This window comes from Gobio gobio (assembly GCF_949357685.1).
Source record: "Gobio gobio genome assembly, chromosome: 14".
Classification (NCBI taxonomy): Eukaryota; Metazoa; Chordata; class Actinopteri; order Cypriniformes; family Gobionidae; genus Gobio; species Gobio gobio.
The window spans coordinates 17,061,920-17,087,208 of NC_137107.1; the positions used below are offsets into that span (position 1 = coordinate 17,061,920).

The 25,289-nt window shown below is 37.5% G+C and overlaps 2 protein-coding genes across 4 annotated transcripts in view; one reads left to right on the plus strand and one right to left on the minus strand.

The window, feature by feature from the left end:
- Positions 1–18,898, minus strand: part of gemin5 (gem (nuclear organelle) associated protein 5) — a 40,847-nt gene extending 21,949 nt beyond the window's left edge. The window contains exons 1-15 of one of the 2 annotated variants that reach the window (XM_079835340.1): positions 18,844–18,898; positions 17,870–18,030; positions 17,641–17,795; positions 14,174–14,355; positions 13,919–14,070; positions 10,905–11,006; positions 10,681–10,813; positions 10,431–10,593; positions 8,372–8,584; positions 8,203–8,288; positions 7,670–7,752; positions 7,193–7,329; positions 4,004–4,077; positions 2,603–2,784; positions 1,271–1,410 (exon numbers count right to left, since the gene is read on the minus strand). In XM_079835340.1, coding sequence (XP_079691466.1) covers positions 1,271–1,410; positions 2,603–2,784; positions 4,004–4,077; positions 7,193–7,329; positions 7,670–7,752; positions 8,203–8,288; positions 8,372–8,584; positions 10,431–10,593; positions 10,681–10,813; positions 10,905–11,006; positions 13,919–14,070; positions 14,174–14,355; positions 17,641–17,795; positions 17,870–18,011 — 1,944 coding nt within the window. In that variant the 5' untranslated portion in view covers positions 18,012–18,030; positions 18,844–18,898. Of the gene's footprint in view, positions 1–1,270; positions 1,411–2,602; positions 2,785–4,003; positions 4,078–7,192; positions 7,330–7,669; positions 7,753–8,202; positions 8,289–8,371; positions 8,585–10,430; positions 10,594–10,680; positions 10,814–10,904; positions 11,007–13,918; positions 14,071–14,173; positions 14,356–17,640; positions 17,796–17,869; positions 18,147–18,843 lie in introns of those variants that run through there. The other variant, XM_079835339.1, reaches the window with a different exon arrangement.
- mrpl22 (mitochondrial ribosomal protein L22) lies at positions 18,387–24,745 on the plus strand. Of its 2 annotated transcripts, XM_079835362.1 has the most exons (8): positions 18,599–18,634; positions 18,890–18,969; positions 19,067–19,109; positions 19,258–19,393; positions 19,491–19,556; positions 19,659–19,736; positions 19,866–19,935; positions 24,457–24,745. In XM_079835362.1, the coding sequence occupies exons 2-8, from the start codon at positions 18,942–18,944 to the stop codon at positions 24,663–24,665; spliced, it is 630 nt and encodes a 209-aa protein (XP_079691488.1). In that variant the 5' UTR covers positions 18,599–18,634; positions 18,890–18,941; the 3' UTR covers positions 24,666–24,745. The 2 variants fall into 2 exon arrangements, with proteins under 2 accessions (XP_079691487.1, XP_079691488.1); XM_079835361.1 differs by having other exon boundaries at positions 18,387–18,969.
- Positions 24,746–25,289: the final 544 nt, after the last annotated feature.

A 25,289-nucleotide genomic window follows, 5' to 3' on the forward strand; every position in this document is an offset into this window, starting at 1 on the left:
ATTAACCCGGCGAGAGCAGCCTTTCCTCGGCTAGTCCTTCAGACGTTTGCCGCTGGCTCTGATGTCCTGTAGTGGTTCGTCTTGTGTGGATCTAACGGGCGATCTTTGGTGTCATGAATCTATAATTTGTTGTCTGCCGAATAGTTTTGACTGAGGGCAAAGAGAAGTTTCATAACTTTACTTTTTAAGGATATTTAAATATACATGCAGTGAAGATAATGTAGGAGTTGCCTGGACCACATTTGTGTGACTATTAATGTTTAATATATATTTTTAATGAAAATGAAAAGAGGCAGAGTGGTGTTTTATGACATATTTCTCCTGGAGCGCCTTAAACGCGCGCCTATTTTGCTTTATACGCGCGTTCAATTCACTGTGGACACCCGGATGGATACAAAATGTTCACGCGTCAAACTAGACGCGGTCGATGCGATTTTGATGCTCTATTTGCGTTTGGTGTGAACGCAGCATAAGAAACTAAACGATCGGTTTCTGCGAGAAACCGAACAGTATTTATGTTAGTTTTTTTACCTCTTATCAGACGAATGTCATCTAGTATTCCCAGCGCCATAATTTCCGGCGAATAAGGTCCAAATACTAGTGCGATCAAAGATATACATACATAGATGCCTCATTCGACCGATCTGCGCAGGCACTAATGAGGAATCTATGTATATATCTATGATCGCGCCGGTATTTTGCATTTTAAAATATGGATATTTTTCTTACAAAAACGCATCGATTCGCAGAAGGCCTTTATTAAAACCCCAGAGCCGCCGTGGAGCACGTTATTTGACGGACAGATGCATTTTTTTATGGACTTCAAAAACAGAGCAACTATTACTGCTATTATAATGCTTGGATTAGCCAGAACATTTTTCTTGTCTTTACTTTTCTTGTCTTGTCTTTAGAAGAATGTCATATACACCTTGGATGACTTGAGGGTGAGTAAATCATGGGGTAATTTTTATTTTTGGGTGAACTATCCCTTTAAAAACGGATCTTTCCAGACAGAGGGTCAAGAAAGAGGGTTGAAAATAATTGTTTTTGCCCATGTGTATATTTGTTTTTTGTGCAAAAACTATTATAAATGAACTATTATAAGTTTACATTTACATTGAATCATTTAGCAGATGCTTTTATCCCAAGCAACTTACAAATGAGTTAACATTTGAAGTAAACAGATAAAATAACCTGGAATTCCATGGTTTTTAACCATTTTTTTTTAAACTAAATTAATCAAAAATGTTTTAATAAAAGTGTATCTTGCCTGAGCGGTTCCATCATAACACGCCGTCACCAGATGCCCATCGTGATGGGGACTCCAGGCTAGGCCGGTGATTTTGTTGGTGTGACCAGAGAGAGTTCTGAAAGGTTCAGTCACCATTACTGGACTCTCTGATGGGGTTTCTGTAAAAGACAAACCTTAATAAGAAAAACAAGCACATACTTCAAGCTAAATCGAAGAACAAACTAGTGTGACGTCATTTCAAACAAAATCAGGCCAAAACAAAGATTGTTTGGAGTTTGTTTATGGAGTTCGAAACATCTCGTGAACATCACGATACTCTAAGGCTCTGCCTGCTTTGACCTAGGAATCTTCTCTGGTTCACTTCTTCTGTTCAGTCCATCGTAGTCAAAACGTGAACACATTAGAGAGCTACTTTACAGCAAATATTTAACTTGTAATTCTAATTGAAAGCAGCACTAGGTTTCCATCCAAAGATTTTTTTTTTTGGCCAAAAAAATTAATACTTAAAAATGGTTACTGATATAGCTTATAGTAATGCCATTTATCAACAATATTTGTTTAGTGTATACATTCAGAATTTCTCCCATTTTAAAAATAATAGGCCCATTACCAAGCATTCTTTTAAATCTACAGTCTAATAGACCTAAAAATTAAAAAGAAAAATAATACAAATGCTTCCGTTTTTGAAAATTTCAAGTATTGATTCTAAAATGTAAACACATAATGAAGTACAAAAAAAACCATGACACTTTTTAATAAAATAAAGCTGTAATTAATGTCATAAAGTTTGATTTCATGGCCAGAAGCAGTCCTAGGCTACATGACAAATAAAACTCACAAACAAGACAATTGCTTAGAAAACAATTTTATAAATACTATATAATATATAATTTGTGATATACGTGAAATTATGTGATATATGTGATGCAACAAAACTTTTTTTGGGGGATGACTGTACACACCAAAAGGCCAATTGGAGGGAAACAGGCTGGCGACAGCTAATTTCGTATATATACTTATATACAAACATATTAACTGTGTCGGTAACAAAACCGATGAAAACTTGGCTACTAATGTTTTTTTTTTTTTTCATGTTTAATCCTGTGAAGCTGCTTGCTTTAAAACAATATATTGCATATAATGGTATATAAATAAACATGATGTGACTTGACTGGAGTGCTGAATCGTAGAGTTTGTGCAAACATATTCATGTTGCCATGATTAGATGCTTTCTTAACTGCTGTTTTCTCACGCTGACATTTGTTGTGTTTATTTTGTTATTGAGAGGAAAGTGTACAGCATTTTTACATATTCATCTAAGCGATAGCTTTTAGCAGTGTCGATTCTCACCTATGGCGCTCCTGAGGTCATGGACGTAGACTGTGGCATTACTGGAGCCGGACGCCAGCAGATACTGCAGCTCACTCTGAGACGAGTGCTCATGGTGCCAGCACAGTGAATTTATGATCTTATGATGCTGCTGCACTGTGCACAAGAGCTTCAGCATGGGAGCCTTCAACACCTCTATAGATCTACAACAAAAACACTTATGGAGTGAGACACTTAACATAACCTCTGATAATGAGCTTTATTTTATGCACAACATATTATTGCATATGATATTTTTCATATTTCATATTTTTCAAAAGACAACATGAAATCAAAATAGAGTCTGGTCTTATTGTGCACAATTCATGTGTTTGTATTCTTAATCATACATTTCTCCACTTCTAAAATGTTCTGATGTTGTTACTAAATCCATGTGGGCTGAGAAAAATGATCTTAACAAGTAATATCTCAGCCTTGTGACCCAATTAAATACAGATGGATACACTTTTTTACCGTCTCCTTAATCAAAAATGAACCAAAGCAGCAATTTATAATAAGGTTCAATTTGTTAACATTTGTTAATGCGCAAGCTATCATGAACTAAAAATGAACAATACTTCTACAGCATTGATTAATCTAGCGTATAAGTAAATATCATTTCTAGACACACTACCGTTCAAAACTTTGGGGTAGGTAAGATGTTTTTAATGTTTCTGAAAGACTCACCACGGCTGCATTTATTTAATCAAAAATACAATGAAAACAGCAATATTGTGAAATATCATAATTTAAATTAAAATCAAATGTACAAATCCAAATTAAAAATGTTTTCAACTTTAATATATATAAATATATGTTTTATATTTTCAGCCTCATTACTCCAGTCTTCAGTGTCACATGATCCTTCAGAAATCATTCTAATATGCTGATTTGCTGCTCAAGAAACATTTCCTATTATTATCCTCCATTTTGAAAGTCAATTGTGCTTCGTAGTGTTTTTGTGAAAAGTGATAATTTTTTCAGGATTCAAAGTTCAAAAGAACAACATTTATTTAAAATATGAATCTTTTGTACACATGCATTTACTGTCACTAATTTACTGACAAATTTAACACCCCTGCTTAATAAAAGTATACATTTATTTCAAAAAGAAATATGACCCCATATTTTTGAATGGTAGTGTGTATATACTAATATATTTGTAAGATTTCATGTTTTATAAATTAATATCAAAATATTATGAATAAAACAAAAAAAATACATGAACAAATAGTATATTCATACACAAACATAATAAATGATTAATAGATTAATACAATTAATATGTATTAATTATTACTAATGCTAACAAATTTAAACTAATTGAAAAGGGTTACCAAGTAAGGTAACATTAAAGAGGAAAAAGTTGATTAACATTATTACCCATCTTCATTTCCAATGGCCAAAACGCTGCCATCCGGTTTCCAGCAGAGGTCTGTGTGTGGGGGAATCTTGTGCTGAAGAACAGAATAACTTTATATTTAGATCAATATGAATACATTCAAATGGGTCCTATTATGCCCTTTTATGAAGTCTTGATTTTGTTTTTGGGGTATATTTGAATATGCTTTCAAGCCCCTCCTTCCGAAATACGAAATGTGCTGTGATTGGTTAGCTGCCCCAGTGTGTTGTGATTGGCATCGCTTAGCTTGTGTTCGGGAAATGACACGCCCCTTACCAAATATGTAAATATTAAGGATGGTGTCAATTTCAAACCAATTCAAGCCTGATTTAGACTTAAGAATGTTAACAAACAAGAGGATCGTGTAGAACGGATTTCATGCACAGACTTTGCAAGCACGGATTTCACAGGATGTTTCAGAGTAGTGCGTTTTTTTGTTGTTGTAATTTTCTTATACATTTTTTATATAAAATTAGGCTATATACTATTTAAATCATGATAATTGTCAAAAAACTATGGTAGTACAGACAGTAATCGATCAAAAAACCATGGCTAATTTTCCTAAGGGGCGGTGAACAGTCTTACAAAAGCGAGAGCTTAAAAAAGCTACAGTAAACACTATATCAACACTAATGTTAGTTGGCAGGCTAGCAGAGGCAAACAGCTTTGCTCTGTGTTTACGTCAAAGCAACAACATAACATTTATAATTGGAACTGATAATAGAAAACACAACTAAAAATAATAAGAAATACTTACAAGTTGTGATCCACAAACAACAGATTGCCCCGACAAAGTGGGAAGTAGGGCTGGGCAGTATATCAAGTTTGTACGATATATTTTTTAGAAACGATATGGAAGGAGGCAATACAGTTTATACCGATATACAGTAGCTTGATACGAGCGCATCTGAAAATAGTGGAGGACACAGGGTGAGCTGCTGCGGGGAAAGTGCATGATCCAATTTTTCCTAAACATGACACATGCTTTATATTAAGAGCTTCAAAATAACTTGTAAGATATAGTTAACACGTATAGTTTAAAGCAGCTTGTCCCATCAGATGCGTGTGCCGTGTGCTGACAGATACATCTGCTGACTGACAGATAAATACTTGCGCTATTTAAAGCGTTTGAGATGTGGTGCTTTCCTCACTATTTCACAGGTATATTCTCCTTCTGTAAATGTTAGAAAGTCATGCTAATATGTCCATTTTGCTGTCAGGAGAGGACGAGCCTATTGCAAGAGAATCTCCACTAAAATTCAGGCTTCCGTGAATGAGTGCCACCGCGCCAATAGCCACTCGCATCAAATTCAAGGCACTGGTGCCTGCCTACAAAGCAACCACGGGCTCTGCACCAATATACCTAAACTCGCTTGTTCAGACTTACTTACCCTCCACAAGCTTGCAAGTGAATGACGCCTCGTAGTGCCATCCCAAAGAGGCATGAAATCACTCTCAGACCTTTTCCTCGACCGTTCCCACCTGGTGGAATAACCTGCCTATCTCAATTCGAGCAGCGGAGTCCACAGCCCTTTTCAAAAAACATATTTTCCAGCAGCACCTGACCAATTAAGACCAGCACTTAACTAACTTCACAGGATTCCCACACTTTTTCAGCAACCATTTTCCAGTACTTTTCCAGGACATTTTCAATTTTACTACAGCGGGAATAAAAGACAAGGATCATGCCAAATATTGCTTTCTAAGTCTTTAAAAGCCGTATAATTTATTGCCATTACTTAACAATCCAGCATTTTTGAATATGAGCTCTTAATCATACATTATGACTATGGAAGCTTGTTTACGCCACAGAATAGAAAGAAAAGGTAATTGTGACTTTTTATCTCGCTATTCTGACTTTCTCGCAATTGCGAGTTTACATATTTGTGATATAAACGCGAAAATTGTCGCAATTCTTTTTTCCTCAGAATTGGACTTTATAACTTGCAATTGCAGTTTAGATCTCACAATTCTGAGAGAAGAAGTCAGAATTGCAAGATATAAACTCGCAACTGCGCAAAAAAGTCAATTGTGAAGAAAAGGTCAGAATTGCGAGTTTATATCACGCAATTCTGACTATATCTTGCAATTCTGACTTTATAACACACAAATGTGACTTTACATCAAAATGATGTGATTAGGTAGCAGCTTACGAGTTAACATTCACTGCATACATTTGAGCAGTTAATAGCATTAGCTATTAAACATCATTATTCAAATACTACTCATACGCATCAAACTCAGCATTCCTGAACATGTGCTTTCTGCAGCTAGCGCTAATTGTTTAGGCCAGCGATAAACTCTTTATACTCGGCTAAAGAAATAACTTTTTCCCAGACAACAACAAGATTTTCCAGGACATTTGACATTTTCTCTAATTTTCCATGTGTTTTCCAGGACTGGAAAATTTGTCATCAATTTTCCAGGTTTTCAAGGTTTTCCAGGACGAGTGGGAACCCTGCTTAACTATTCTATTAGTTTTTTTGTTTGTTTGTTTAGTTATATATATATATATATATATAAAATAAAAAACTAGTCTAGTGTAGTACTGTGCTAGACTTACTTCACGTGCATGCTGTTGCCCCTTGTTTGTCTGATTGCTTCTATTGCTCCCCTCATTTGTAAGTCACTTTGGATAAAAGCGTCTGCTAAATGATTAAATGTAAATGTAGCCAGCATTGTACTCTCTCTTCTTTCTGGAAGCTGTTCTTAATAAACTTTGGGTTTATAATGTTCAGGAATTGTATATAGAGTGAAATTTTATATCACTCTATATAAAAAAGTTTGTCAGTCTTAGGAAGGTCAAACAAATGAGTTTTGGAAACGGGATGGAAAAAACAGACTTGCATAGCAGCAGCTCCACCAGGCCTTGCCCCCTTTTTTTGCGTATTCCGTGGCCGGATATAATTTAAAAATGAATAACATTGTGACTTAACAAGATCCGGAAAAAACGCATTGTAGTCCAAACGATTCGTTCTTTGTAGTTCTTGGAAAGTGGATTCTGTTAAATAAAATATCTCCATTTGGAGTGACTTTGACCTTTGTAACCTTGCAGATCTTTTTTATGCTCAAACAGCAACATTACACACTAACTAAAGGTGAAAAAGTGGAAAACCATAATAGGACCCATTTAATGAAGACAAATATGAACAGGCGATTTCTCATCTTACTTTGATGCTGTTGGTGTCTCGGATGAGTTTGTCAATGTTACTGGCCTCCCCTGAGAGTTTCCAGGGGTCGTGCTGGAAGATGACCCCCTCCCCGGCACAGCTGTATAAGCTGTAGGACGGCTTGTCTCCTGATCCCCCTGAGCCACACACATACACAATTATTAGTGGGAACATCATGATTACTTTTGCTCATACTTCAACAAACCCCTCTGAACAAACAAAAGCAATTATCTACACCCCCTTGAGCCCCGGAGATGGATACGGTGATGAACGTGTCATTTGTCAGCAGCAGGGTGAAATTAAGTTTTCATTCCTTGATTATCCAACAAACTCTACGGAGGGAAAGTAAGCAATTTGTTCACGCTCGCTCAATTACAGAGGAGCCGGGCGTCACTTATTGCAGATGGATTGTTATTGGCGCCACTCCAAATTTAATGTTTACTGGGTCATGCGGGTGTGTTTAATGAATTGACTTACCGAAAGACATGGGCGGCACAGGAGGGCCCCATGAAAGGGAGTAGATGGTTCTGCGGTGGTAAGTGCTTGAGATTTGAGGGGGTCTGTGAGTGAAAACAAGTAATGAAGTGAAATGTGTCATTTCCCCTTTTATTAAATCCATTTGAAACTTGAATTGAATTATGCTACCCTCGTCATAACTAAGGCCTGGTTTCAGACAGGGCTTAGATTAAGCCAGGATTAAGCCTTAGTTCTATTAGGAGACACTTTTATAAATGTGTCTTAGAAAAAAAAAAACATTACTGGTGCGCATCTTGAGACAAAACAATGGCACTGACATATTTTAAGATACGCCAGTGCAAGTTGCTTTTAGTTAAAACAGCTCAAACATGCATTTTAGTCTAGGACTAGCTTAAGCCTTGTCTGTGAAACCTGGGGTAAAAGTATTACATATGTCTTATATTGAATCTTGCATCCAAACGAGCCAATGGAATAGCAAGATTTCATATTTTAAATACAGCTAAAAAATCATGAAGCATGACTGTTTTTCTTACTTGTTAGAGTAAACTTCATATACGCCCACTTTACCATCATCGGTACCAAACGCCAAAGAGCCCTCTTTAAGTGGATGCCACGCCAACTGTAAGAGAAGTGGGCTTGATTTTAAACCAACCGAAAGGCACTGTGGGAAATATAACTGGGAATTAAACACATCTGACTCACAGCTGTGACTTTAGATTTGATCCCTTGCCAGAATGTCTTGATGTCATATTGGTTCTGAATAGACATGGTGTTCCACACCCGGATCATGCTGTCTCCGACCCCTAGAGCCAGACAGCCAGTGCCCACCGGAGAGAAGCTGAGACAGTACACAAACCCACCCAGAGTGGGCAGAGTCCAACAGCACTCCAGAGACGCCAGGTCCCAACACTTAATCTGAAATGAGACATCCATACGGAATATATATATATATATATATACACATAAATATATTTCAATCATCACAAATCTTGGAGTAGAATTAAACAGCATCTAATTGATAAGAATGGAATGTACATAGGCTTTGTCTTGGCGGATTAGATTTGCTACGCTGCAGGGCATGAGTGAAGGCTTCTACCGAAGAATGCACATAAACAGGGAATAGGACACAAGCTGCTGCAAGGAAAGTAGGGAGAACCCTCTAACACAGTGTTTCTCAACTGGTGGGTCGCAAGACGGTTTGGAGTGTGTAGTCAAAGAAACCACAACAACAACAAAATGTATAATTATAAATGTTTTTTTTTCTGAAATGTTATTTATTTCGAAAGACATGAGTGAAAGCACTTCCGACACTTCTGTCAAACGATGCATTTTTACGCCTGAGGTAAATTCAGGGATTATTCCTCACAGCGATGTAAAGCAGAGGAATCTGATGAAGCTTGATGCTTTGTTTATCGAGGTGATGGGGACGTTTACAGGTGTGCATGGCTCACATGAACAATTATCGTGTGAATAGGCTGCGCTGCACGTGGGTTAAAGTTTAGATTCTCTGCCCGAGCCCGAACTTGAGCCGAGGCCGGGCCCTTGATCAAGCATGTGTTTTTTTAATCATTACTTTATTAGCCTAATTGGGTGGGCAGAAAGCCATCCAATAATCAGAAATAATATATATATTTTTAGCAAAGTAAGAACTAATACTACAACTAAGAAACATATGTGTACAAAGTTGAACAAGAAAGGATTGGTCTAAAAATGCGTGTTAAACTCACAGCACATGCAGTGATGAAGCGCAGCATTCTGAACAGAAACGCCAGTCAAGAGCTGCTCGCGTGAACAGTGCACTTTGCTTAACTATTTATTTTAGTTTCGAAATGTTTTGTTTAAAAGTAGACATTTCAAGCTTTCTATACAAATATCTCTCATTTCTGTGAGGCAAGTAGCCTGCTGAGTTTCGGTTTATGAGAGGCGCTCCAGTTCATGTGCAATGCAAGTGATCGCTCCGGCGCCTCCATGTCACAATTATTGTCTGCTATAGCCTGTTTGCTTCTTATTTATTAAATCCAGGCAATTGGCTGATGAAACATTGATTAAAATTAAGATACAATTTATACAAAATGAAATTCGCTTTAAAGAAAGGCTTTCTACAAAACAAAACTTAATGAAGTGGTCAAAATCATTTCTGACCCACTCGCATCTTTGCACTTTTCATAATCAATATAGTCTAGACGAAATGTAAAAATAACATTATAATATTTAAACATAAATATGAAACAAAATACATTGTTTAATGGCTACAACAAGCATAGAAGGCTACAGTTCAGATAAATGCCATGTTTGAGCGGGATTTGAGTGAAAATCGTACCTTTCGTTGGTTTCCTACAGATTACATAAAGTATATTTTCTATATGAATTACTTAATTTAAAAGTAGACACGTGTCGTCCTAAAGCTAGATCTCTCATGTCTGTTTGACAAGTATTCACTGAGTTTCACTTCATTTTTGAAACGCGTTTCAGACAGAAGTTCACAGAGACTGGCAAGGCAGAAAGCACATCCTGTTTGTTTTCTTTATTTTACAAAAGCACAAAGTTGTCATTATTGCGAATATACGGCCTTTACTCGCTTCTGTATGACAAAAAAAAAGTCAATTTAGCTGCTGTGGAAAAAACCCACCAAAACTCGCTAGCACGATCGATTTATTCGATTTATTTTTGTAAGGGGTAATAAAGGTATTTATTCTGTGAAGTGTTAGCAGAGTTTGGTGAAAATGGTTTACAAGCACATACTAATGGAGAATGTTCTCACCTCTCTGTCCATTGAGGTGCTGAGCAGAAGTTCTCTGTCCCCAGAGCAAAAAGAACTCATGTTGAAGACGATACGGCTGTGATTCTGTCCATCTGGGGAACTGCCCAATAGACTCCACTTCTGCTTGCCTGACTTCATGAGATCCCATACTACGATCTCACCGCTGCACACCAACATCCACAGTGAGTCGACTCAACTTCATTTACAACAAAACATCCTCCAACACACAAACACATCTACACAACCATACCCAAAACAGCTGGACACAATCTGTGTAGGTCTTCCTTTAGGCCAGTGGACTGTCAGCCAAAGTCTCTCCTTCAACGCTGGATCAACTCCCACTCCTCGTCTTTTCAGGAAGGGAAGTTTCAGCGTCATTACACCTGAAAAGAGACACACGGTGACCTCAGTGACACTGCACCTGAAAGCTACACTGTCTGTGCAATCTTTGAGTAATGAATCTGTCTTTGTCACCTTTGCCTCTGGCTGTGCTCCATATCCGCACGGTCTGATCTCGACTACCCGAGGCCAGGTAACACCCCACTTCTGCTCCCTCTGTCGCCCCATTGCTTCCATCTACGGAAAGAGTCAAGGACACGTCACTTATTATTTTTGTCACAATCTATTTTTAAGTTAATTATTTGTTAATTAAGTTAATTATTCAATCATTTTACAACACATTTGCTTGTTCTCAAATGTCAGGTAATGTCACATGGTTCATACTTGGGTTCACTTTAAAAAAAACAAACAACTGACACTAATTACAACAGAAACGTATGACAATATATGTCCTAAATTATTCATTTTCAAATGTTAAAAGCTCAAGGGTTTGAACATGTCAAATTCTCAAGCTTTTATTGGGAATAGGTATATGTTCATAACCTGATTGGTCGGCTTTTATGATGTATATTTTATGACAGAACTTATCGAACATCCAAAACAATTCTGTGTGCTGGGCTAAATGCACTTGTGTGACCAGCTGAAAACTTGTGAAGAGCTTATAAAATGTGTAAAGAAGTCAAAACAGCGGCAGTAATCCCTCCATCACACACACACAATCTGCTGTGAGGAGATGTGGTTCTGATGCCTGTTCTTAACTGTGATGGGCAACATCATGACTATGATGAGAACAGGTATGCTGAGCATTCGGCCCTTTTTAGGGTTGCATCTTGTGACATCATGTCCTGTTTTTGGTAAGTTTACAAGACTTTGGTCCATATTTAATTTGAACCGCACCACAGTTCATTTGGAAGCGGACCGAGACCCATCTTTTCAGCAGTCTCGATCCGCTTCTTTGGTGCGCACCAGCGTTCAGAAGGCAGCGTTGAGTTCACACTTATTCAATTGAACCGCACTAACAGAGCAATCGCACCAGGCTTCGTTTTAATCAAACTAAACATGCCAAGTGTGAACGCACCCTTACTGTATGTCCACAGAAAATGATGAAAATTACGCACATTTGAATGTAAATAAAGCGAACCTAGTGCACATTTTGTTCCCAAATGCACGTTAAACTCAAAGCAGAAAGTAGAAATGGAGTTTGTGAGATGCATTTATTGTAAACGGAGTCGCTCTGAAAACACGCCATTATAAACTGCTTGCATGTAAATTAACAAGGTGACACTCGGTGTCAGTGTTATTTGACTATCAAGATACTTAATATTGATATTAATCATGCAGCCCCATTTGTTTATTTTAATGTTACATGCGATTGGATTAACCAGCTTTTCATCACATCACAAACCCCCAGAATTCTCCTCCATTTGAGACACCCTTTATTCAAAATTTAATTCGGAGAAATTATATTATGTACATTTATGGCTGTCAAGCGATTAAAATGTTTAATCTAATTAATTACACAATGCGGTGATTAATTAATCAAATTAAATCGCACATCAAATTTGGCTGAGAAGTTACTTCCAAAAGATCATTTTTGTATAAAAAAAAAAATCAAATAGACATTACAAAAAGTAGCTTCAAAAATAAAAATTTGGAGGTGAACTATACCTTTAATTAGGGCTGGGCGATATATCGCATGACATTGTTAGGCGCATCTCGTCAGTAAAGCCGGTTCCTTGATTAGTAGTAAATCGCCATCACCTGCTTTCAGAGAGAGCGGCATTTACTACACAGAGCCGTAGTTCACTGACAAGCTGAGCCATATCGCATTAATTATCGCAGGCGATTCCTCCATGATAATTAATGCGATATGGCTCAGCTTGTCAGTGAACTACGGCTGTGTGTAGTAAATGCCGCTCTCTCTGAAAGCAGGTGATGGCGATTTACTACTAATCAAGGAACCGGCTTTACTGACGAGATGCGCCTAACAATGTCATGCGATATATCGCCCAGCCCTACCTTTAATGTTTGTTTTTATTAATATGGAAATATGAAAATATTCTTAATGAAATTATACTCTAAATAAGAAAATAAAACTGCCAGTAGGTGGCGGTAAATGTCTAATGGAGTAAGTCATTGAGTCATTCATTCAACCGATTTGTTCAAACGGCTGATTCATTCAGGAGTGAAGTAATGGTTCTCTTTATGAAAATGGTAAATGTAAATGGTTCGCTTTATGGTCCATTGAATTCAGAAATTGAATTCACACCGATTCAGAAATGAAACGCCACTTTGTATTGCTCAGAGTAGGAGATGAACAGTTAAGCTTTGTCTTTATATTTTCAATGACAAAACTGAGCAAAACAGACTAAAAACAACATTTTACCTATTTTTTAATTAACATGTTAAATCGACATATTATATTTTTCTTAGGGAGGGGGGATCAAACTCTAACATACTTCACTGCTTATTAATATTTGAAAAACTTTTGCCTGCCACGCCTGTGGTGTAACTAACATGAACTAGCAGAAAAACAAAACGAAACAGGAAATTACATCATAGAGAGGACCCCTGCAGACCCTCATGACTGTGTGTCAAGGCCAATAACTCTCTTAAAATATCAGAGACACCTTTTAGGTGAAGGCAAGGTTAGTAAAGGTTTTGAAATGTCAGCGTGACTCCCCCAAAAACTTAAAGCTAGTGTAGGCAATTAGTTTTATAAACACTTTTTGTTATACTGGTTGAAAGTCCCTTTACATCCTGATAGCAATCAATAAAAGAAGTGGGCTGAATATTAAAACATGTACATTTATCTTCAGTGGAAGTCTCAGGACCAAAAAAGAAAATATTCGTCCAATCATTGCATACGATATCCAACTTGCCTGTCAACATATGCATTTCCATACCTCTGCGCACCTTTAAGTTATGTGCTTTGAGATATTAGGTCAACGCCGTCTTTCATCTCATGGCGCTTTGCAAACTCTGCTGTGTGCTTTCATGTGTTTTGAAGGAGGCGTGGCTTCTGAAAGGAGGGTGGGATCTTATGCTTTCAAAGCTAGTTTGCTATTGCTAGCCACTGCGAAAATTGCCTACCCTACCTTTAATGGTAACTAACTGACTGAGGCAAAACGGATCTTGAAGTTGCTTACCTGCATTGTCTTCTGATCGTCCATATAGAGGCTCTTCACTGGGACGAGGGCACCATGCCAATGCGTGAATCTCATCATCATGCCCCCTCAGCCGATGGATCACCTCCCCTTTCTTACTGATGTCTATTACTACTATCATTCCATCCTTATACCTTTGGGAGGAAGCATACACAATTAGCAAGCACCGCCAATGAGTCAGGGTCTCTCTAGGATCACAATGAACGCACATTAAATAGTAATATAACGAGCCTCTACCCCACTGCAATGTAGTTTTCTTCATGTGGAGAGCAGGATAGGCAGAAGATTGTTCGAGGTTCGGGGAAGAAGCTCTGGGTGTCATTACTGCTGAACCAATAGCACACCACGATGCCCTTCTCATCTCCTGTGACCAGCAGAAGTTTCTGCACCGGAGACCAGTGGACCGCAGAGATGGTGTTCTGTTCAAACATGAACACAATCACCATCATTTACATTTGTTGATCATGTACATGTAGGGCCTAAAGCTAACTTTTTGCCACACCAGCCAATGGGTGATTTTAGAAAATGTATCGGCAATAACTACTTTTTGTGCTTAAATATTTCAATTGGCAAGGCTTAAGCTTTTGTGACGATGCCGCACTGGCCTGCCAAGTACCGAGCATCATTCACGTTTGTTCATGTTTTCACAATATTGCATTGATAGAATTCATAAAAATATTACCGGCCAACTGATGATTGACACCGTTTCATTTTTACTCGCATTTGGCACTTGGCAAGTGTTAATTTTAAGCCATGAGTGATGTTTTATGCCTTGCAAACTTAAAGGGTAAGTTCACCCCAAAATGAAAATTCTGTCATCAATTAATCACCCTCATGTCATTCCAAACCCTTAATACCTTCGTTCATCTTCAGAACACAAATGAAGATATTTTTGATGAAATCTGAGAGCTCTCTGACCTCTCCATAGACAGCAACACAACTACCACTTTCAAGGCCCAAAAAGGTAGTAAAAACATCATTAAAATAGTCAATGTGAGTCCAGTGGTTCAACCTTAATTTTATGAAGTGATGAGAAAACTTTTGTACGCAAAAAACAACAAAAATAATGACTTTATTCAACAATCTCTTCTCGTCTGCGCCAGTCTCTGACGTTTTCGACGTAGTAAATACAGTGCAGCGCTTTCTCAGCGTTACGTCAGAACGCCGGCTTGCCATAAAATTAAAGGGGTACTTCACCGCTGGAAAGAGGAATGTGTATTTAAATTGGGTCATTTATGTAGTAGAAATGAGAAATTATTTTAGAAGTTGGTGCCTTCTAGACTGAGAAAAGCCAGAAATGTATTTTTGGCTCATGTGGATAAAAAAACAACTCCCAGAATGCACTTGCTTCGCTGCCCTACGAGGCCACTCCCAAGCCACGCCTACCGGTTACCTGTTACATCCCTTGCCCACCGTGAGATCCCCCCACCATCATTTTCATTTTTATAGTAATAAAATCATTTAGTTCAGTTAGAGAACAGACACTACAATTAAAAACTGAACGTGTCTGCTCAATACAGCACGAGCCGAATGAGAGTCGCCGCACAGACCAGCAGCAGGAGTCAGATTTCATTCATCACGAGAGCAAACAGCTGACAGACCAGATGATCACGGAAGAATTGTTTCAAAGCGAAATGCGCCTATTTAAGTGTCATTGTACCATTTTGTTGTTGTGTTTTTCAATAAGAATAATAGGCTAATGAAAACACAATTCAAGCAATCCGACCCAGAATTGGCGCTAATTCTAAACTAAAACAAAAATTAGCACGGCCACATTGTCGTTCATTCATTCCTGGTGCGTGTCCAGTCTGGCGCGTTTTCAGTTCATGCCTATGGAAGCTTTCATAGGAATTCATTGAAAACACTCGCTTTGCTCCGACCGCTCTGTTATCAATGCCCGAGCGGCCGTGCGCATTTACATTCTGTGAGTGAGATCCCACCCCCTATGGGCGGGTTGAAAACATGTTGAACTAGCTCCTACTACTGGCCAAAAAAGCCTCAGATGACGCTAAATGATGATTTTTGCGTCACCCGAGTTTTTTTTTTCAGACAAAAAAACCCCTGAAATCTCTCTTCTCAGGGGGATATGAGGGAGGGAAGCATGATCATTCAAATATACTACCGGTTTTCTACTGATACAAAGCTTAATGCTAATCAGTGAAGTAACCCTTTAAGGTTGAACCACTGTGGTCACATGGATAATTTAAAGGGGCTATATGCGTTTTTCTGAAATTTAAACTCGCGACTGACACCTGTGGCCAAAAAACAGAACTGCTCTCATTTTCTGCTCGCTCTCGCAGCGGTGGTGGCGTCACATCCGCAGACAGCGCGGGAAAAGACGACCCGCCAGAAAAAAGGAAAAATAGGATACAGGCTTATATGTGCACCCACTGTGAGCGGACAAGGTGTCAGTATGCTCATCAGGAGATGTTTGAGTCATAAATGGTAAAATAAAAAGGCTATTGTTACATTTATTTTTGGGGAAAAAGTTGCATATAGCCCCTTTAACAATGTCTTCAGTACCTTTCTGGGCCTTGAAAGTGGTAGTTGTGTTGCTGTCTATGGAGAGGTCAGAGAGCTCTCAGATTTCATCAAAAATATCTTCATTTGTGTTCTGAAGATGAACGAAGGTCTTAAGGGTTTGGAACGACATGGGGGTGATTAATTGATGACAGAATTTTCATTTTTGGGTGAACTAACCCTTTAAAAAGTTGGTATTTCATCACCATGAAATCAAAATTGAGAATTCTTATTTTTGTGGAATATTGTAGTGTTTATTTGAAAAAAAAAAAAAAATGCATAGAAAGCTATTTTTCTCGTTCGAGAAGTCGTCTCACTCGGATATACATCACAGATATGTAACTCCCCACACATATTTTGCTTATTTAAATATTTAGCAACGGTAGTTATGATTTAATGGTAGTCATTAAGTTACATTATAGCCGCAATTGCCGTTTAATGTCGAATGTTGTTGCAAACTCTGCTTTTTTAAATGTCACCAGTGTGAAATTTTCTAGCTGACTGATAGATAAGGTTGTCAAAAGTGTTTGTGATGGTTTTAAATTGGGTAGATATGTTTTCAGCAAAAATAGTTATGATTTTGTGGTTGTCATGGAGTTACATTGTAGATGTAAAATTTCCAGCAAAAGCTATTATAAGCTAATTAAAAATCTAAATATATATATAAAAAACTCTTTATAAACAATATGTTTAATAAAAATATAAATAAAAATTTAAAGAGTAACTATGAGTATACTCTGAATGGTTATAGAGTAACTATTGACAATTAGCAAACGACAACGATCCAATCAATTCTCAATGGGCAAAATTACATTATTAGTTACATTATAGATGTAAAATTTGCTAATGTTACTGCAAATATAAATCTATAAAAAAAAAAAATTGCAAACTTTTGTAAATATTTTTTTTTAAAGAAAAATATAAATAAATATTATAGTTTACTCTATATTTATATGCAGACATTTAAAATATGCTGATAAAAAATAACATGCATTTATTTAGTTAGTAAGGTGTGGAGGCAGTGTAAATGTAGGCAAGGCAATTCAAATCTTGTTGCGGAGTCCTTTAGTTATACTTTTGCCACTATATAAGGTACAAATGAAAATATGCAGACAGAAAGCTGCAAACTAGAACAACTTCTAGTCACAACTCTATAGAGCATGGCAGGTAAAATATTCACTCACTTGGTGGACATTGTGCTCTTTTAGCAGAATTTTCTGCTCAGAATCCCAGATTTTGACTGTCTTATCGTCTGAAGTGCTGGCACAAATGTGTTCTTGTCCATCATGGGAGCAAAATGCAAATCCAGAAACTCTTTCAGTGTGACCACTGAGTTCACCTGCAGGGAAAAAAAGACTGGTCAGATCAGATCGATGTGATTTTGCATTGTATGAAAGCACCCTGGGCTCTTACCTGTGACTGCTGGAGATGTTGCGGTCACATTTAGCAGATAGACAGTATTCTTTGCTCCAAAACCCAGTACTCCCTTTCCATTTATGTCACTGCAGCGTGAACAGTACCAGTTTGGAGAGGCTGGCAGATGTCTTTGGTGCATTATAAAGAGCAAATGATCACTGCATCAAGATCAGAAAGTAAATACACGGATGGTGACAGACAGTGAATTCACATCTCACATGTACTCATGCTGCCGAAAACACACCAGCTGCCGAATAACGACAGCGTGTGTTGTAAAAATTATACGGAACGCGAGAAGGAGACAGTCAAATCTGATTTTTTTAAGACCAACGTATTCAATAAATATGTTGGTAGAAAATATATTAGTGAGCCTTATTTGTAATTGGAATATTTTAGTCGGAAACAATCGTATAATAAATAACAAAAGTATAACTTGAAACTAATATGCAATGACATTTGCCGTAAAGCGCAGTGTCGTAACATATTCAACCTTTTCACATTTCCGAGAATCGGTTCCTTCAGACAGTTCATTTCAAAGAACCGGTTCGCAACACCATTTTAGCTGAACATTTAGTCCGGAACATCCTACTATGGCATATTAACTACTCTAAAACGTCCAAGTAAAGCTATGTATGCTCTTATTGACGCTTCTTCTATTAAATTTGGAGTTTGTTGTAATTTAATATGAGACTTTTCAGTTACAGACGATTCGGCTCATAAAACGCAACGTCACTACACATATTTGTATTGACATCGAAAAAGGTAACACTATATTTTATGTACTTACTATAGTAATAACAGTGCATTATGCATAATTACAAGTCGTTATAACCCTACAAGTCGTACAAACCCTAACCCTAACTCTAGTAATTGCATGTGATTAATTAATATTACTCAGTACTCATTTGAGTAAATACAATGTAGCACACCACCTTAAAACCTCGAAAAAAAAAATACTAAAATTCGCTTACATATTTTTTGACTGACCGGCGTGTGTTCAACCGACTCATCAAAAAGATTCGAATCAAAAGAACGATTCCGTCACGAATCGGACATACCCAATATCAATATGGCGGCCTCCACGGTGACATGGGCTGGTGAGTCAAACCAAATAATCTTACTTTGCAGTTATATTTATATAGGCATTTTAGTTGTTTATGATTTAATTGAGAATTATATGCACATTATCGACAGGTTTAGCCTCCATTGGTCGTGCTTGTGGACATATTCGCTTTAGGTAAGAAATTCCCATGCAATTGCTGTGCAAAGGAAAGGACACAGATTGTGTCTTAAATAACTATCTAAATTAATCGTATTTCTGGCCATCAATCGTTAGGTTTTGAGACAGCCTGTATATTCTGTAATGTTTTGCTCTTTTTCATCAGGTTGCTTGGATCTTCATCCACATTATCACAAGTGTCATGTCTTCACACAAGCTCAGAGTTAAACAGCAAACACTGGGAAAGGAGAAATCTGATTGTATATCCACCACAACAGAAAGATGAACCACGCAGACCAGCTGTTAGTAATTAATTTAATTCACTTTTTCACTATGTGAATGAATGAAGTTCATTAAATTATGCTGGGTTTGACTTGTGTTTTTGTGTGTGTGTAATAGGAGATCCATCACTGCAGACGTCAGATCAAATACAGCAAAGACAAGATGTGGTACTTGGCTAAATTGGTGAGTGATATGTTGATAGTTAGGCTATATAATATGGCATATGGAGTAATGGTGATGATATAAAGTTTGTTGCATTATTCTAGTGTTGAATGTGTGTTACAGATCAGGGGTATGACCATTGACCAGGCATTCGCTCAGCTCGAGTTCAATGACAAGAAGGGAGCTAATATAATCAAAGAGGTAAAAATACAGTGATATGACTTGAATATATCTACTGATCTGCTCAAATAATATTGATTAAAATAGGTTTTTGCTGTGAAAACAATGCAATCATACAATATCACACTTTGAAATCTGTTTGTGTTAAAGGTTCTTTTGGAAGCTCAGGACATGGCGGTCAAGAATCACAATGTGGAATACAAATCAAATCTATATATTGGTAAGTCACAAACATGCCAAACATTAAAGGGTTAGTTCACCCAAAAATGAAAATTCTGTCATTAATTACTTACCCTCATGTCGTTCGGCACCCGTAAGACCTCTGTTCATCTTCGGAACACAAATGAAGATATTTTAGTTGAAATCTGATGGCTCTGAAAGGCCTCCATAGGCACAATGGCACGTTACACTCTCAAGACCCTTAAAAGGTACTAAAGACGTCGTTACAAAGTCCATCTCACTACAGTGGTTCTAAAATAACTTTATGAATCGGCGAGCATAGTTTTTGTGTGCAAAAAAACCCTAAATAACGACTTACATAGTGATGATGATTTGAAAACAAGGCATCATGAAGCTTCGAAGCGTTATGAATCAGTGAGCCAATCATGATTTGGATCGCGTGTCAAACCGCCAAACTGCTGAAATTTGGCGATTCAAACCGCTGAATCGGCTCACTGATTCATAACGCTTCGAAGCTTCATGATGCCTTGTTTTGAAATCGTCCTCACTATGTAAGCCGTTATTTAGGGGTTTTTTTGCGCACAAAAACTATTCTCGCCAATTCATAAAGTTATTTTAGAACCACTGTAGTGAGATGGACTTTGTAACGACATCTTTAGAACCTTTTAAGGGTCTTGAGAGTGAACTGTGCATTGTGCCAATGGAGGCCTTTCAGAGCCATCAGATTTCAACTAAAATATCTTCATTTGTGTTCCGAAGATGAACGGAGGTCTTACGGGTGTCGAACGACATGAGGGTAAGTAATTAATGACAGAATTTTCATTTTTGGGTGAACTAACCCTTTAACATAAAAGCTATTATTACACTTCTTTCTTTCTTTTTTTTATTATGGAGATATTTGTGTCTTTTTTTCACGATCATTCAAATATACTACTGGGTTTCTACAGATACAAAGCTTAAAGGGTTACTTCAGCGATTTAGCATTAAGCTATGTATCAGTAGAACGCCGGTAGTATATTCAAATTATGGTACTTTCCCCCCTCATATCCCCCTGAGATGAGAGAATTATGCATTTTATTTCTGGAAAAAATCCTCAGATGACGCAAAATGACGATATTTGCATCATCGGAGGATTTTTTAGGAGCTAGTTCCGCATGTTTTCAACCCGCCCACAGGGGAGGGATCTCACTCACAGAATGTAAATGCGCACGGCCTCTCGGATCGGGCATTAATAACGGAGCGGTGCGGAGCAAAGTGAGTGTTTCAACTTTTCAATGAATTCCCATGAAAGTTAAGCTTCCATAGGCATGAACTGAAAACGCGCCAGACTGGATATGCGCCATGAATGACTGCGGTGCTTACCTCAGCTCTGCTCAGCTCTTCTCGTGATGAATGAAATCTGACTCCTGCTGCGTCTATGCCGTGCCTTTCGTTAAGCTCACTCATACGTTATTGAAAAGACACGTTCAGTTTTTAATTGTAGTGTTTATTCTCTAACTGAACAAAATTATTTTATTACTATGAAAACAAAATGACGGTAGGGACGGTGTAATGGTGGGCAAATGATAACCAGTAGTCGTGGCTTTGGAAGTGGCCACGTAGAGCAGCGAAGCAAGTGCTTTCTGGGAGTTGTTGTCTTTCATCCACATGAGCCAAACATTTAATTTCTGTCTTTTCTCAGTCATGAAGACACCAAATTCAAAAATAATTTCACATTTCTACTACATAAATGACCCAATTTAAATACACATCCATCTTCCCAGCGCTGAAGTACCCCTTTAATGCTAAAGTTTCTCTTCAGTATGCATTTAGATACACATGTAGACTACTAGCCTGGCTCCGCCCTCGTACGTACTTCCGCTCAATTTTAATTTTCCTTCAGAAAATGAAATCGTGATTTAAAAAAAAAATGTTAGCAAACGTTACATTTAGACATGTTGACAAAGCAGCAATGATAACGTTAAGAGAAGTAAATGATCCGAACACATGATGACGCGCCTGATTAACCGCTCTCATGTGACGCGCTCTATGAACGTAGAACACATCACGTCTCACCTCTAATTTACACTGCACACGTCTGCGGCGCAGTAAATACAAAATAAAAGTAAAAAATCCTGTCAATTTCAAAATAAACGCCCCGTGCAGACTCCATATTTCACATAACTATCCTTTTGATACAGTATTTATTACAGTTTATCAGTTCACTGTAATTAATACAACAGTATACTTTAGCATTCATTAACGAATTGTTGTAAATACTATGATGTATAGTATACTAGAATTTACTAGTTTAAAGGGTATCTTCAGTGATTTAGCATTAGGCTGTTTATCAGTAGAAACCCGGTAGTATATTTGAATTATGGTACTATCCCCCTGAGACGAGAGAATTATGCATTTTATTTCTGGAAAAAATCCTCCGATGGCCAAATATCGTCATTTTGCGTCATCTGAGGATTTTTTGGCCAGAGGCTATAGACTACAGAATGTAAGACACAGACGGCCGCTCGGACATACATAACGGAGCGCGGTGCAGGGTAAACTGTGTTTTTCAACTTTTCAATTAATTCCTAAATTGATAGTTTAGCTTCCATATGCGATCTGAAAATGTGCCAGACTGGCGCTTAACGTTACCTCAGCTCTGCTCAGCTCTTCGTGAGGAATGAAATCTGACACTGCTGCGTCTGTGCCGTGACTTTCGTTCGGCTCACTCACACTTTATTGAAAAGACACGTTCAGTTTTTAATTGTAGTGTCTGTTCTCTAACTGAACGAAATGATTGTATTACTATGAAGATCAAAACGATGGTGTACGGAGTGGCCTCGTAGGGCAGCGAAGCAAGTGCATTCTGGGAGGTGTTGTTTTTCATCCACATGAGACAAATACATTTTCTGTCTTTTTTCAGTCTAGAAGGCACCAAATTCAAAAATAATTTCACATTTTTACTGCATAAATGACCCAGTTTAAATACAAAGCTTAATGCTAAATCACTGACGTAACCCTTTAACGCAGTAATTCTGTCGAATATTTTCATGTGGGATATAGCAAAAAACAACACTAAACAGAATGAAACTGGACAAAACAAACACTTAATGTTCAAATAAATCAAGAAAAACAACGTAAGGCTGTAATCACACGGTAATGCGGCGCAGACGCGTGCAGTTTAAATAAGGGGTTAATCGGCTGACTGTTCGGTTTACACAGAATGCGGGAGCGTCTCAATCAGCTCCGTAGCTTCCTAGGCCATGAATCAGTATAAGTACTACCGGCACATCCGGGAACTTAACTGTCAATTTCGTCACCGCCCCTTTCTAGGGGAAAATAAACTAGACTTCCCATAGACTTTAATACAAAATAGAGGCACAGATTAAACATGTAGTACGGTAATGCGTATACTCCCTGATTAGTGCCCTGACTGAACTAGGGAGCTGATTGAGACGCAGCTTGCAATATTGCGTTGAAAAAAAAAACCAAGACGTGGAATGGGGGAAAAAAGATATTAGTTGTAAGTTTAACTTTGTTCTAACTTGAGCACTGCGTTATTAGAATGCTGTTTCATGGGTGAGATGCTGCTAAAGACGCGAGACATGAGTTTAACAGCCAAACAGCGTCCATCAAACAAAGAAAATATGAAAAATAGCCCAATGGAATTCAAAAACCGGTAAATAACTACTACTTTATGTTTGATATTTCATGTTTGCATAATGGTGACAGGCTGAAAGCTGCTGTTTTAATAAAGCATTTGCTGTTAACAATAGCTTATTACTGGTGTTATTTATTGATATAACTTTTTGGCTAAGAAATATTTAGAATTTTTCTTATTTTATATTATTTCTGAGTATATAGGATGTTAAAGAGACGTTTGTACAATATTTGCCTTCATATTTCATGGATATTTTCTGCGAAGATCTTTAACAAATAAGTCATTTGTTTTACATTTACACCATGATGATCACTTCAGGTGTGGTGCACTTGGAATATAACTTTTTTTTTAACCTGATGCTTTATAAAGAGAATGTTACCTGTATCATGTTGTTTACGTTTTTAAGTTCACTAGTTAAGCATTAAAAAAAACAATCTTGATTTGCAGTAAACAGTATACAGCAATCAAGATTATTTTTTGTTGCCATTTCACCCAGCCCTAATGTAGACATTTTAAAAATCATTTGGTAAAGTTTTAGCATTTTTAGCTTGAATTCAGCATTTTCAGGTGTTTCTATGTGTACTGAAGCATTCCATTCATTCCTATGGGGGTAAAATTGACCCACAAGGGAAGGATATGTTACTTTTTTAAATTTCAACCACAAAACTCCTCTAATCCAGTCGATTTTTTATTTATTTATTTATTTTTTTATGTGTGTGCATTCGTGGTTCAAAAAATTAATAGGGTCTTGGACCACTCTGATGGACACTCAATTAAAAAAACTAATTAAATGAGTTTCGCGTCAAAATGACCCGAGGGAAGGTAATTGAATGTCATTCGATAAACATGGCTTTTGGATTTCAAAGTTAACAGTCATTCTAACAGTTGAAATATATATTTTCTTCGGTCTGACTTTTACAGCTGAATCGTTCTCTGGCAAAGGAAAATACCTGAAGCGCATTCGTTATCATGGACGTGGCATGTTCGGCATCATGGATAAAGTGCACTGTCACTACTTCGTAAAGCTTGTTGAGGGGGTGCCGCCCAATGTCGAGCAGAAGACTGGATTCGACCAGGCCAAGGAGTATGTGGAGCAACTGAGGAACCGAACAATTATTCACTCACTGTAGTGTAAAATTACCCTAGATTTTTTTTGTAATTGTGTTCATGTAAATAATAATTGAAGAATAAAGAAATCATGCCAAGCACAGCTTTTGTAGCTTGTGGTTTAATGTATCTATGTATATACAGTATATGTTGGGGCTATTGATACAAATTTAACGATTAAATTGTGATTCACAAGCTTGTGATTCAATTACATTTCTATTTTGAGAGATAACCTATTTTATATACCTATATATCGGGTACAGAACATGGCACATTTTCTCAAGGGAAAAAAAACTCATACTCTATTTGGGTCATTTTGACCCAAAATGGCTTTAATTAGATTTTTTTTTTATCCCCAAAATGTAGTGCTCATTTGGGTGGTACAATACCTTGCTTAATTTTCATCCACTTGAAATGGGAACACACACCGGTTCAAGAAAATGACTGAAGTCAAGGTGATGAAATAACCCTTCCTATTCCGGGTCAATTTGACCCATCATTGAAACAAATGGGAAATGGGAAAAATAATAATTATTATTATTAATTTTAAACAAAACAAAACCTGGCACAGTTCAGAACACACACACACTCAAATGAAGGCATGAGCCAGTAACATCCCCAGAAACAGACAAATACACACACATTCA

Coding starts and splice junctions, on each gene's coding strand:
- mrpl22 (XM_079835361.1), top strand. CDS start 18,942: ATGGCGGCCTCCACGGTGACATGGGCTG. Junction 19,394..19,490: donor ATGAACCACGCAGACCAGCT/GTTAGTAATTAA, acceptor TGTGTGTAATAG/GAGATCCATCACTGCAGACG. Junction 19,557..19,658: donor TGTGGTACTTGGCTAAATTG/GTGAGTGATATG, acceptor TGTGTGTTACAG/ATCAGGGGTATGACCATTGA.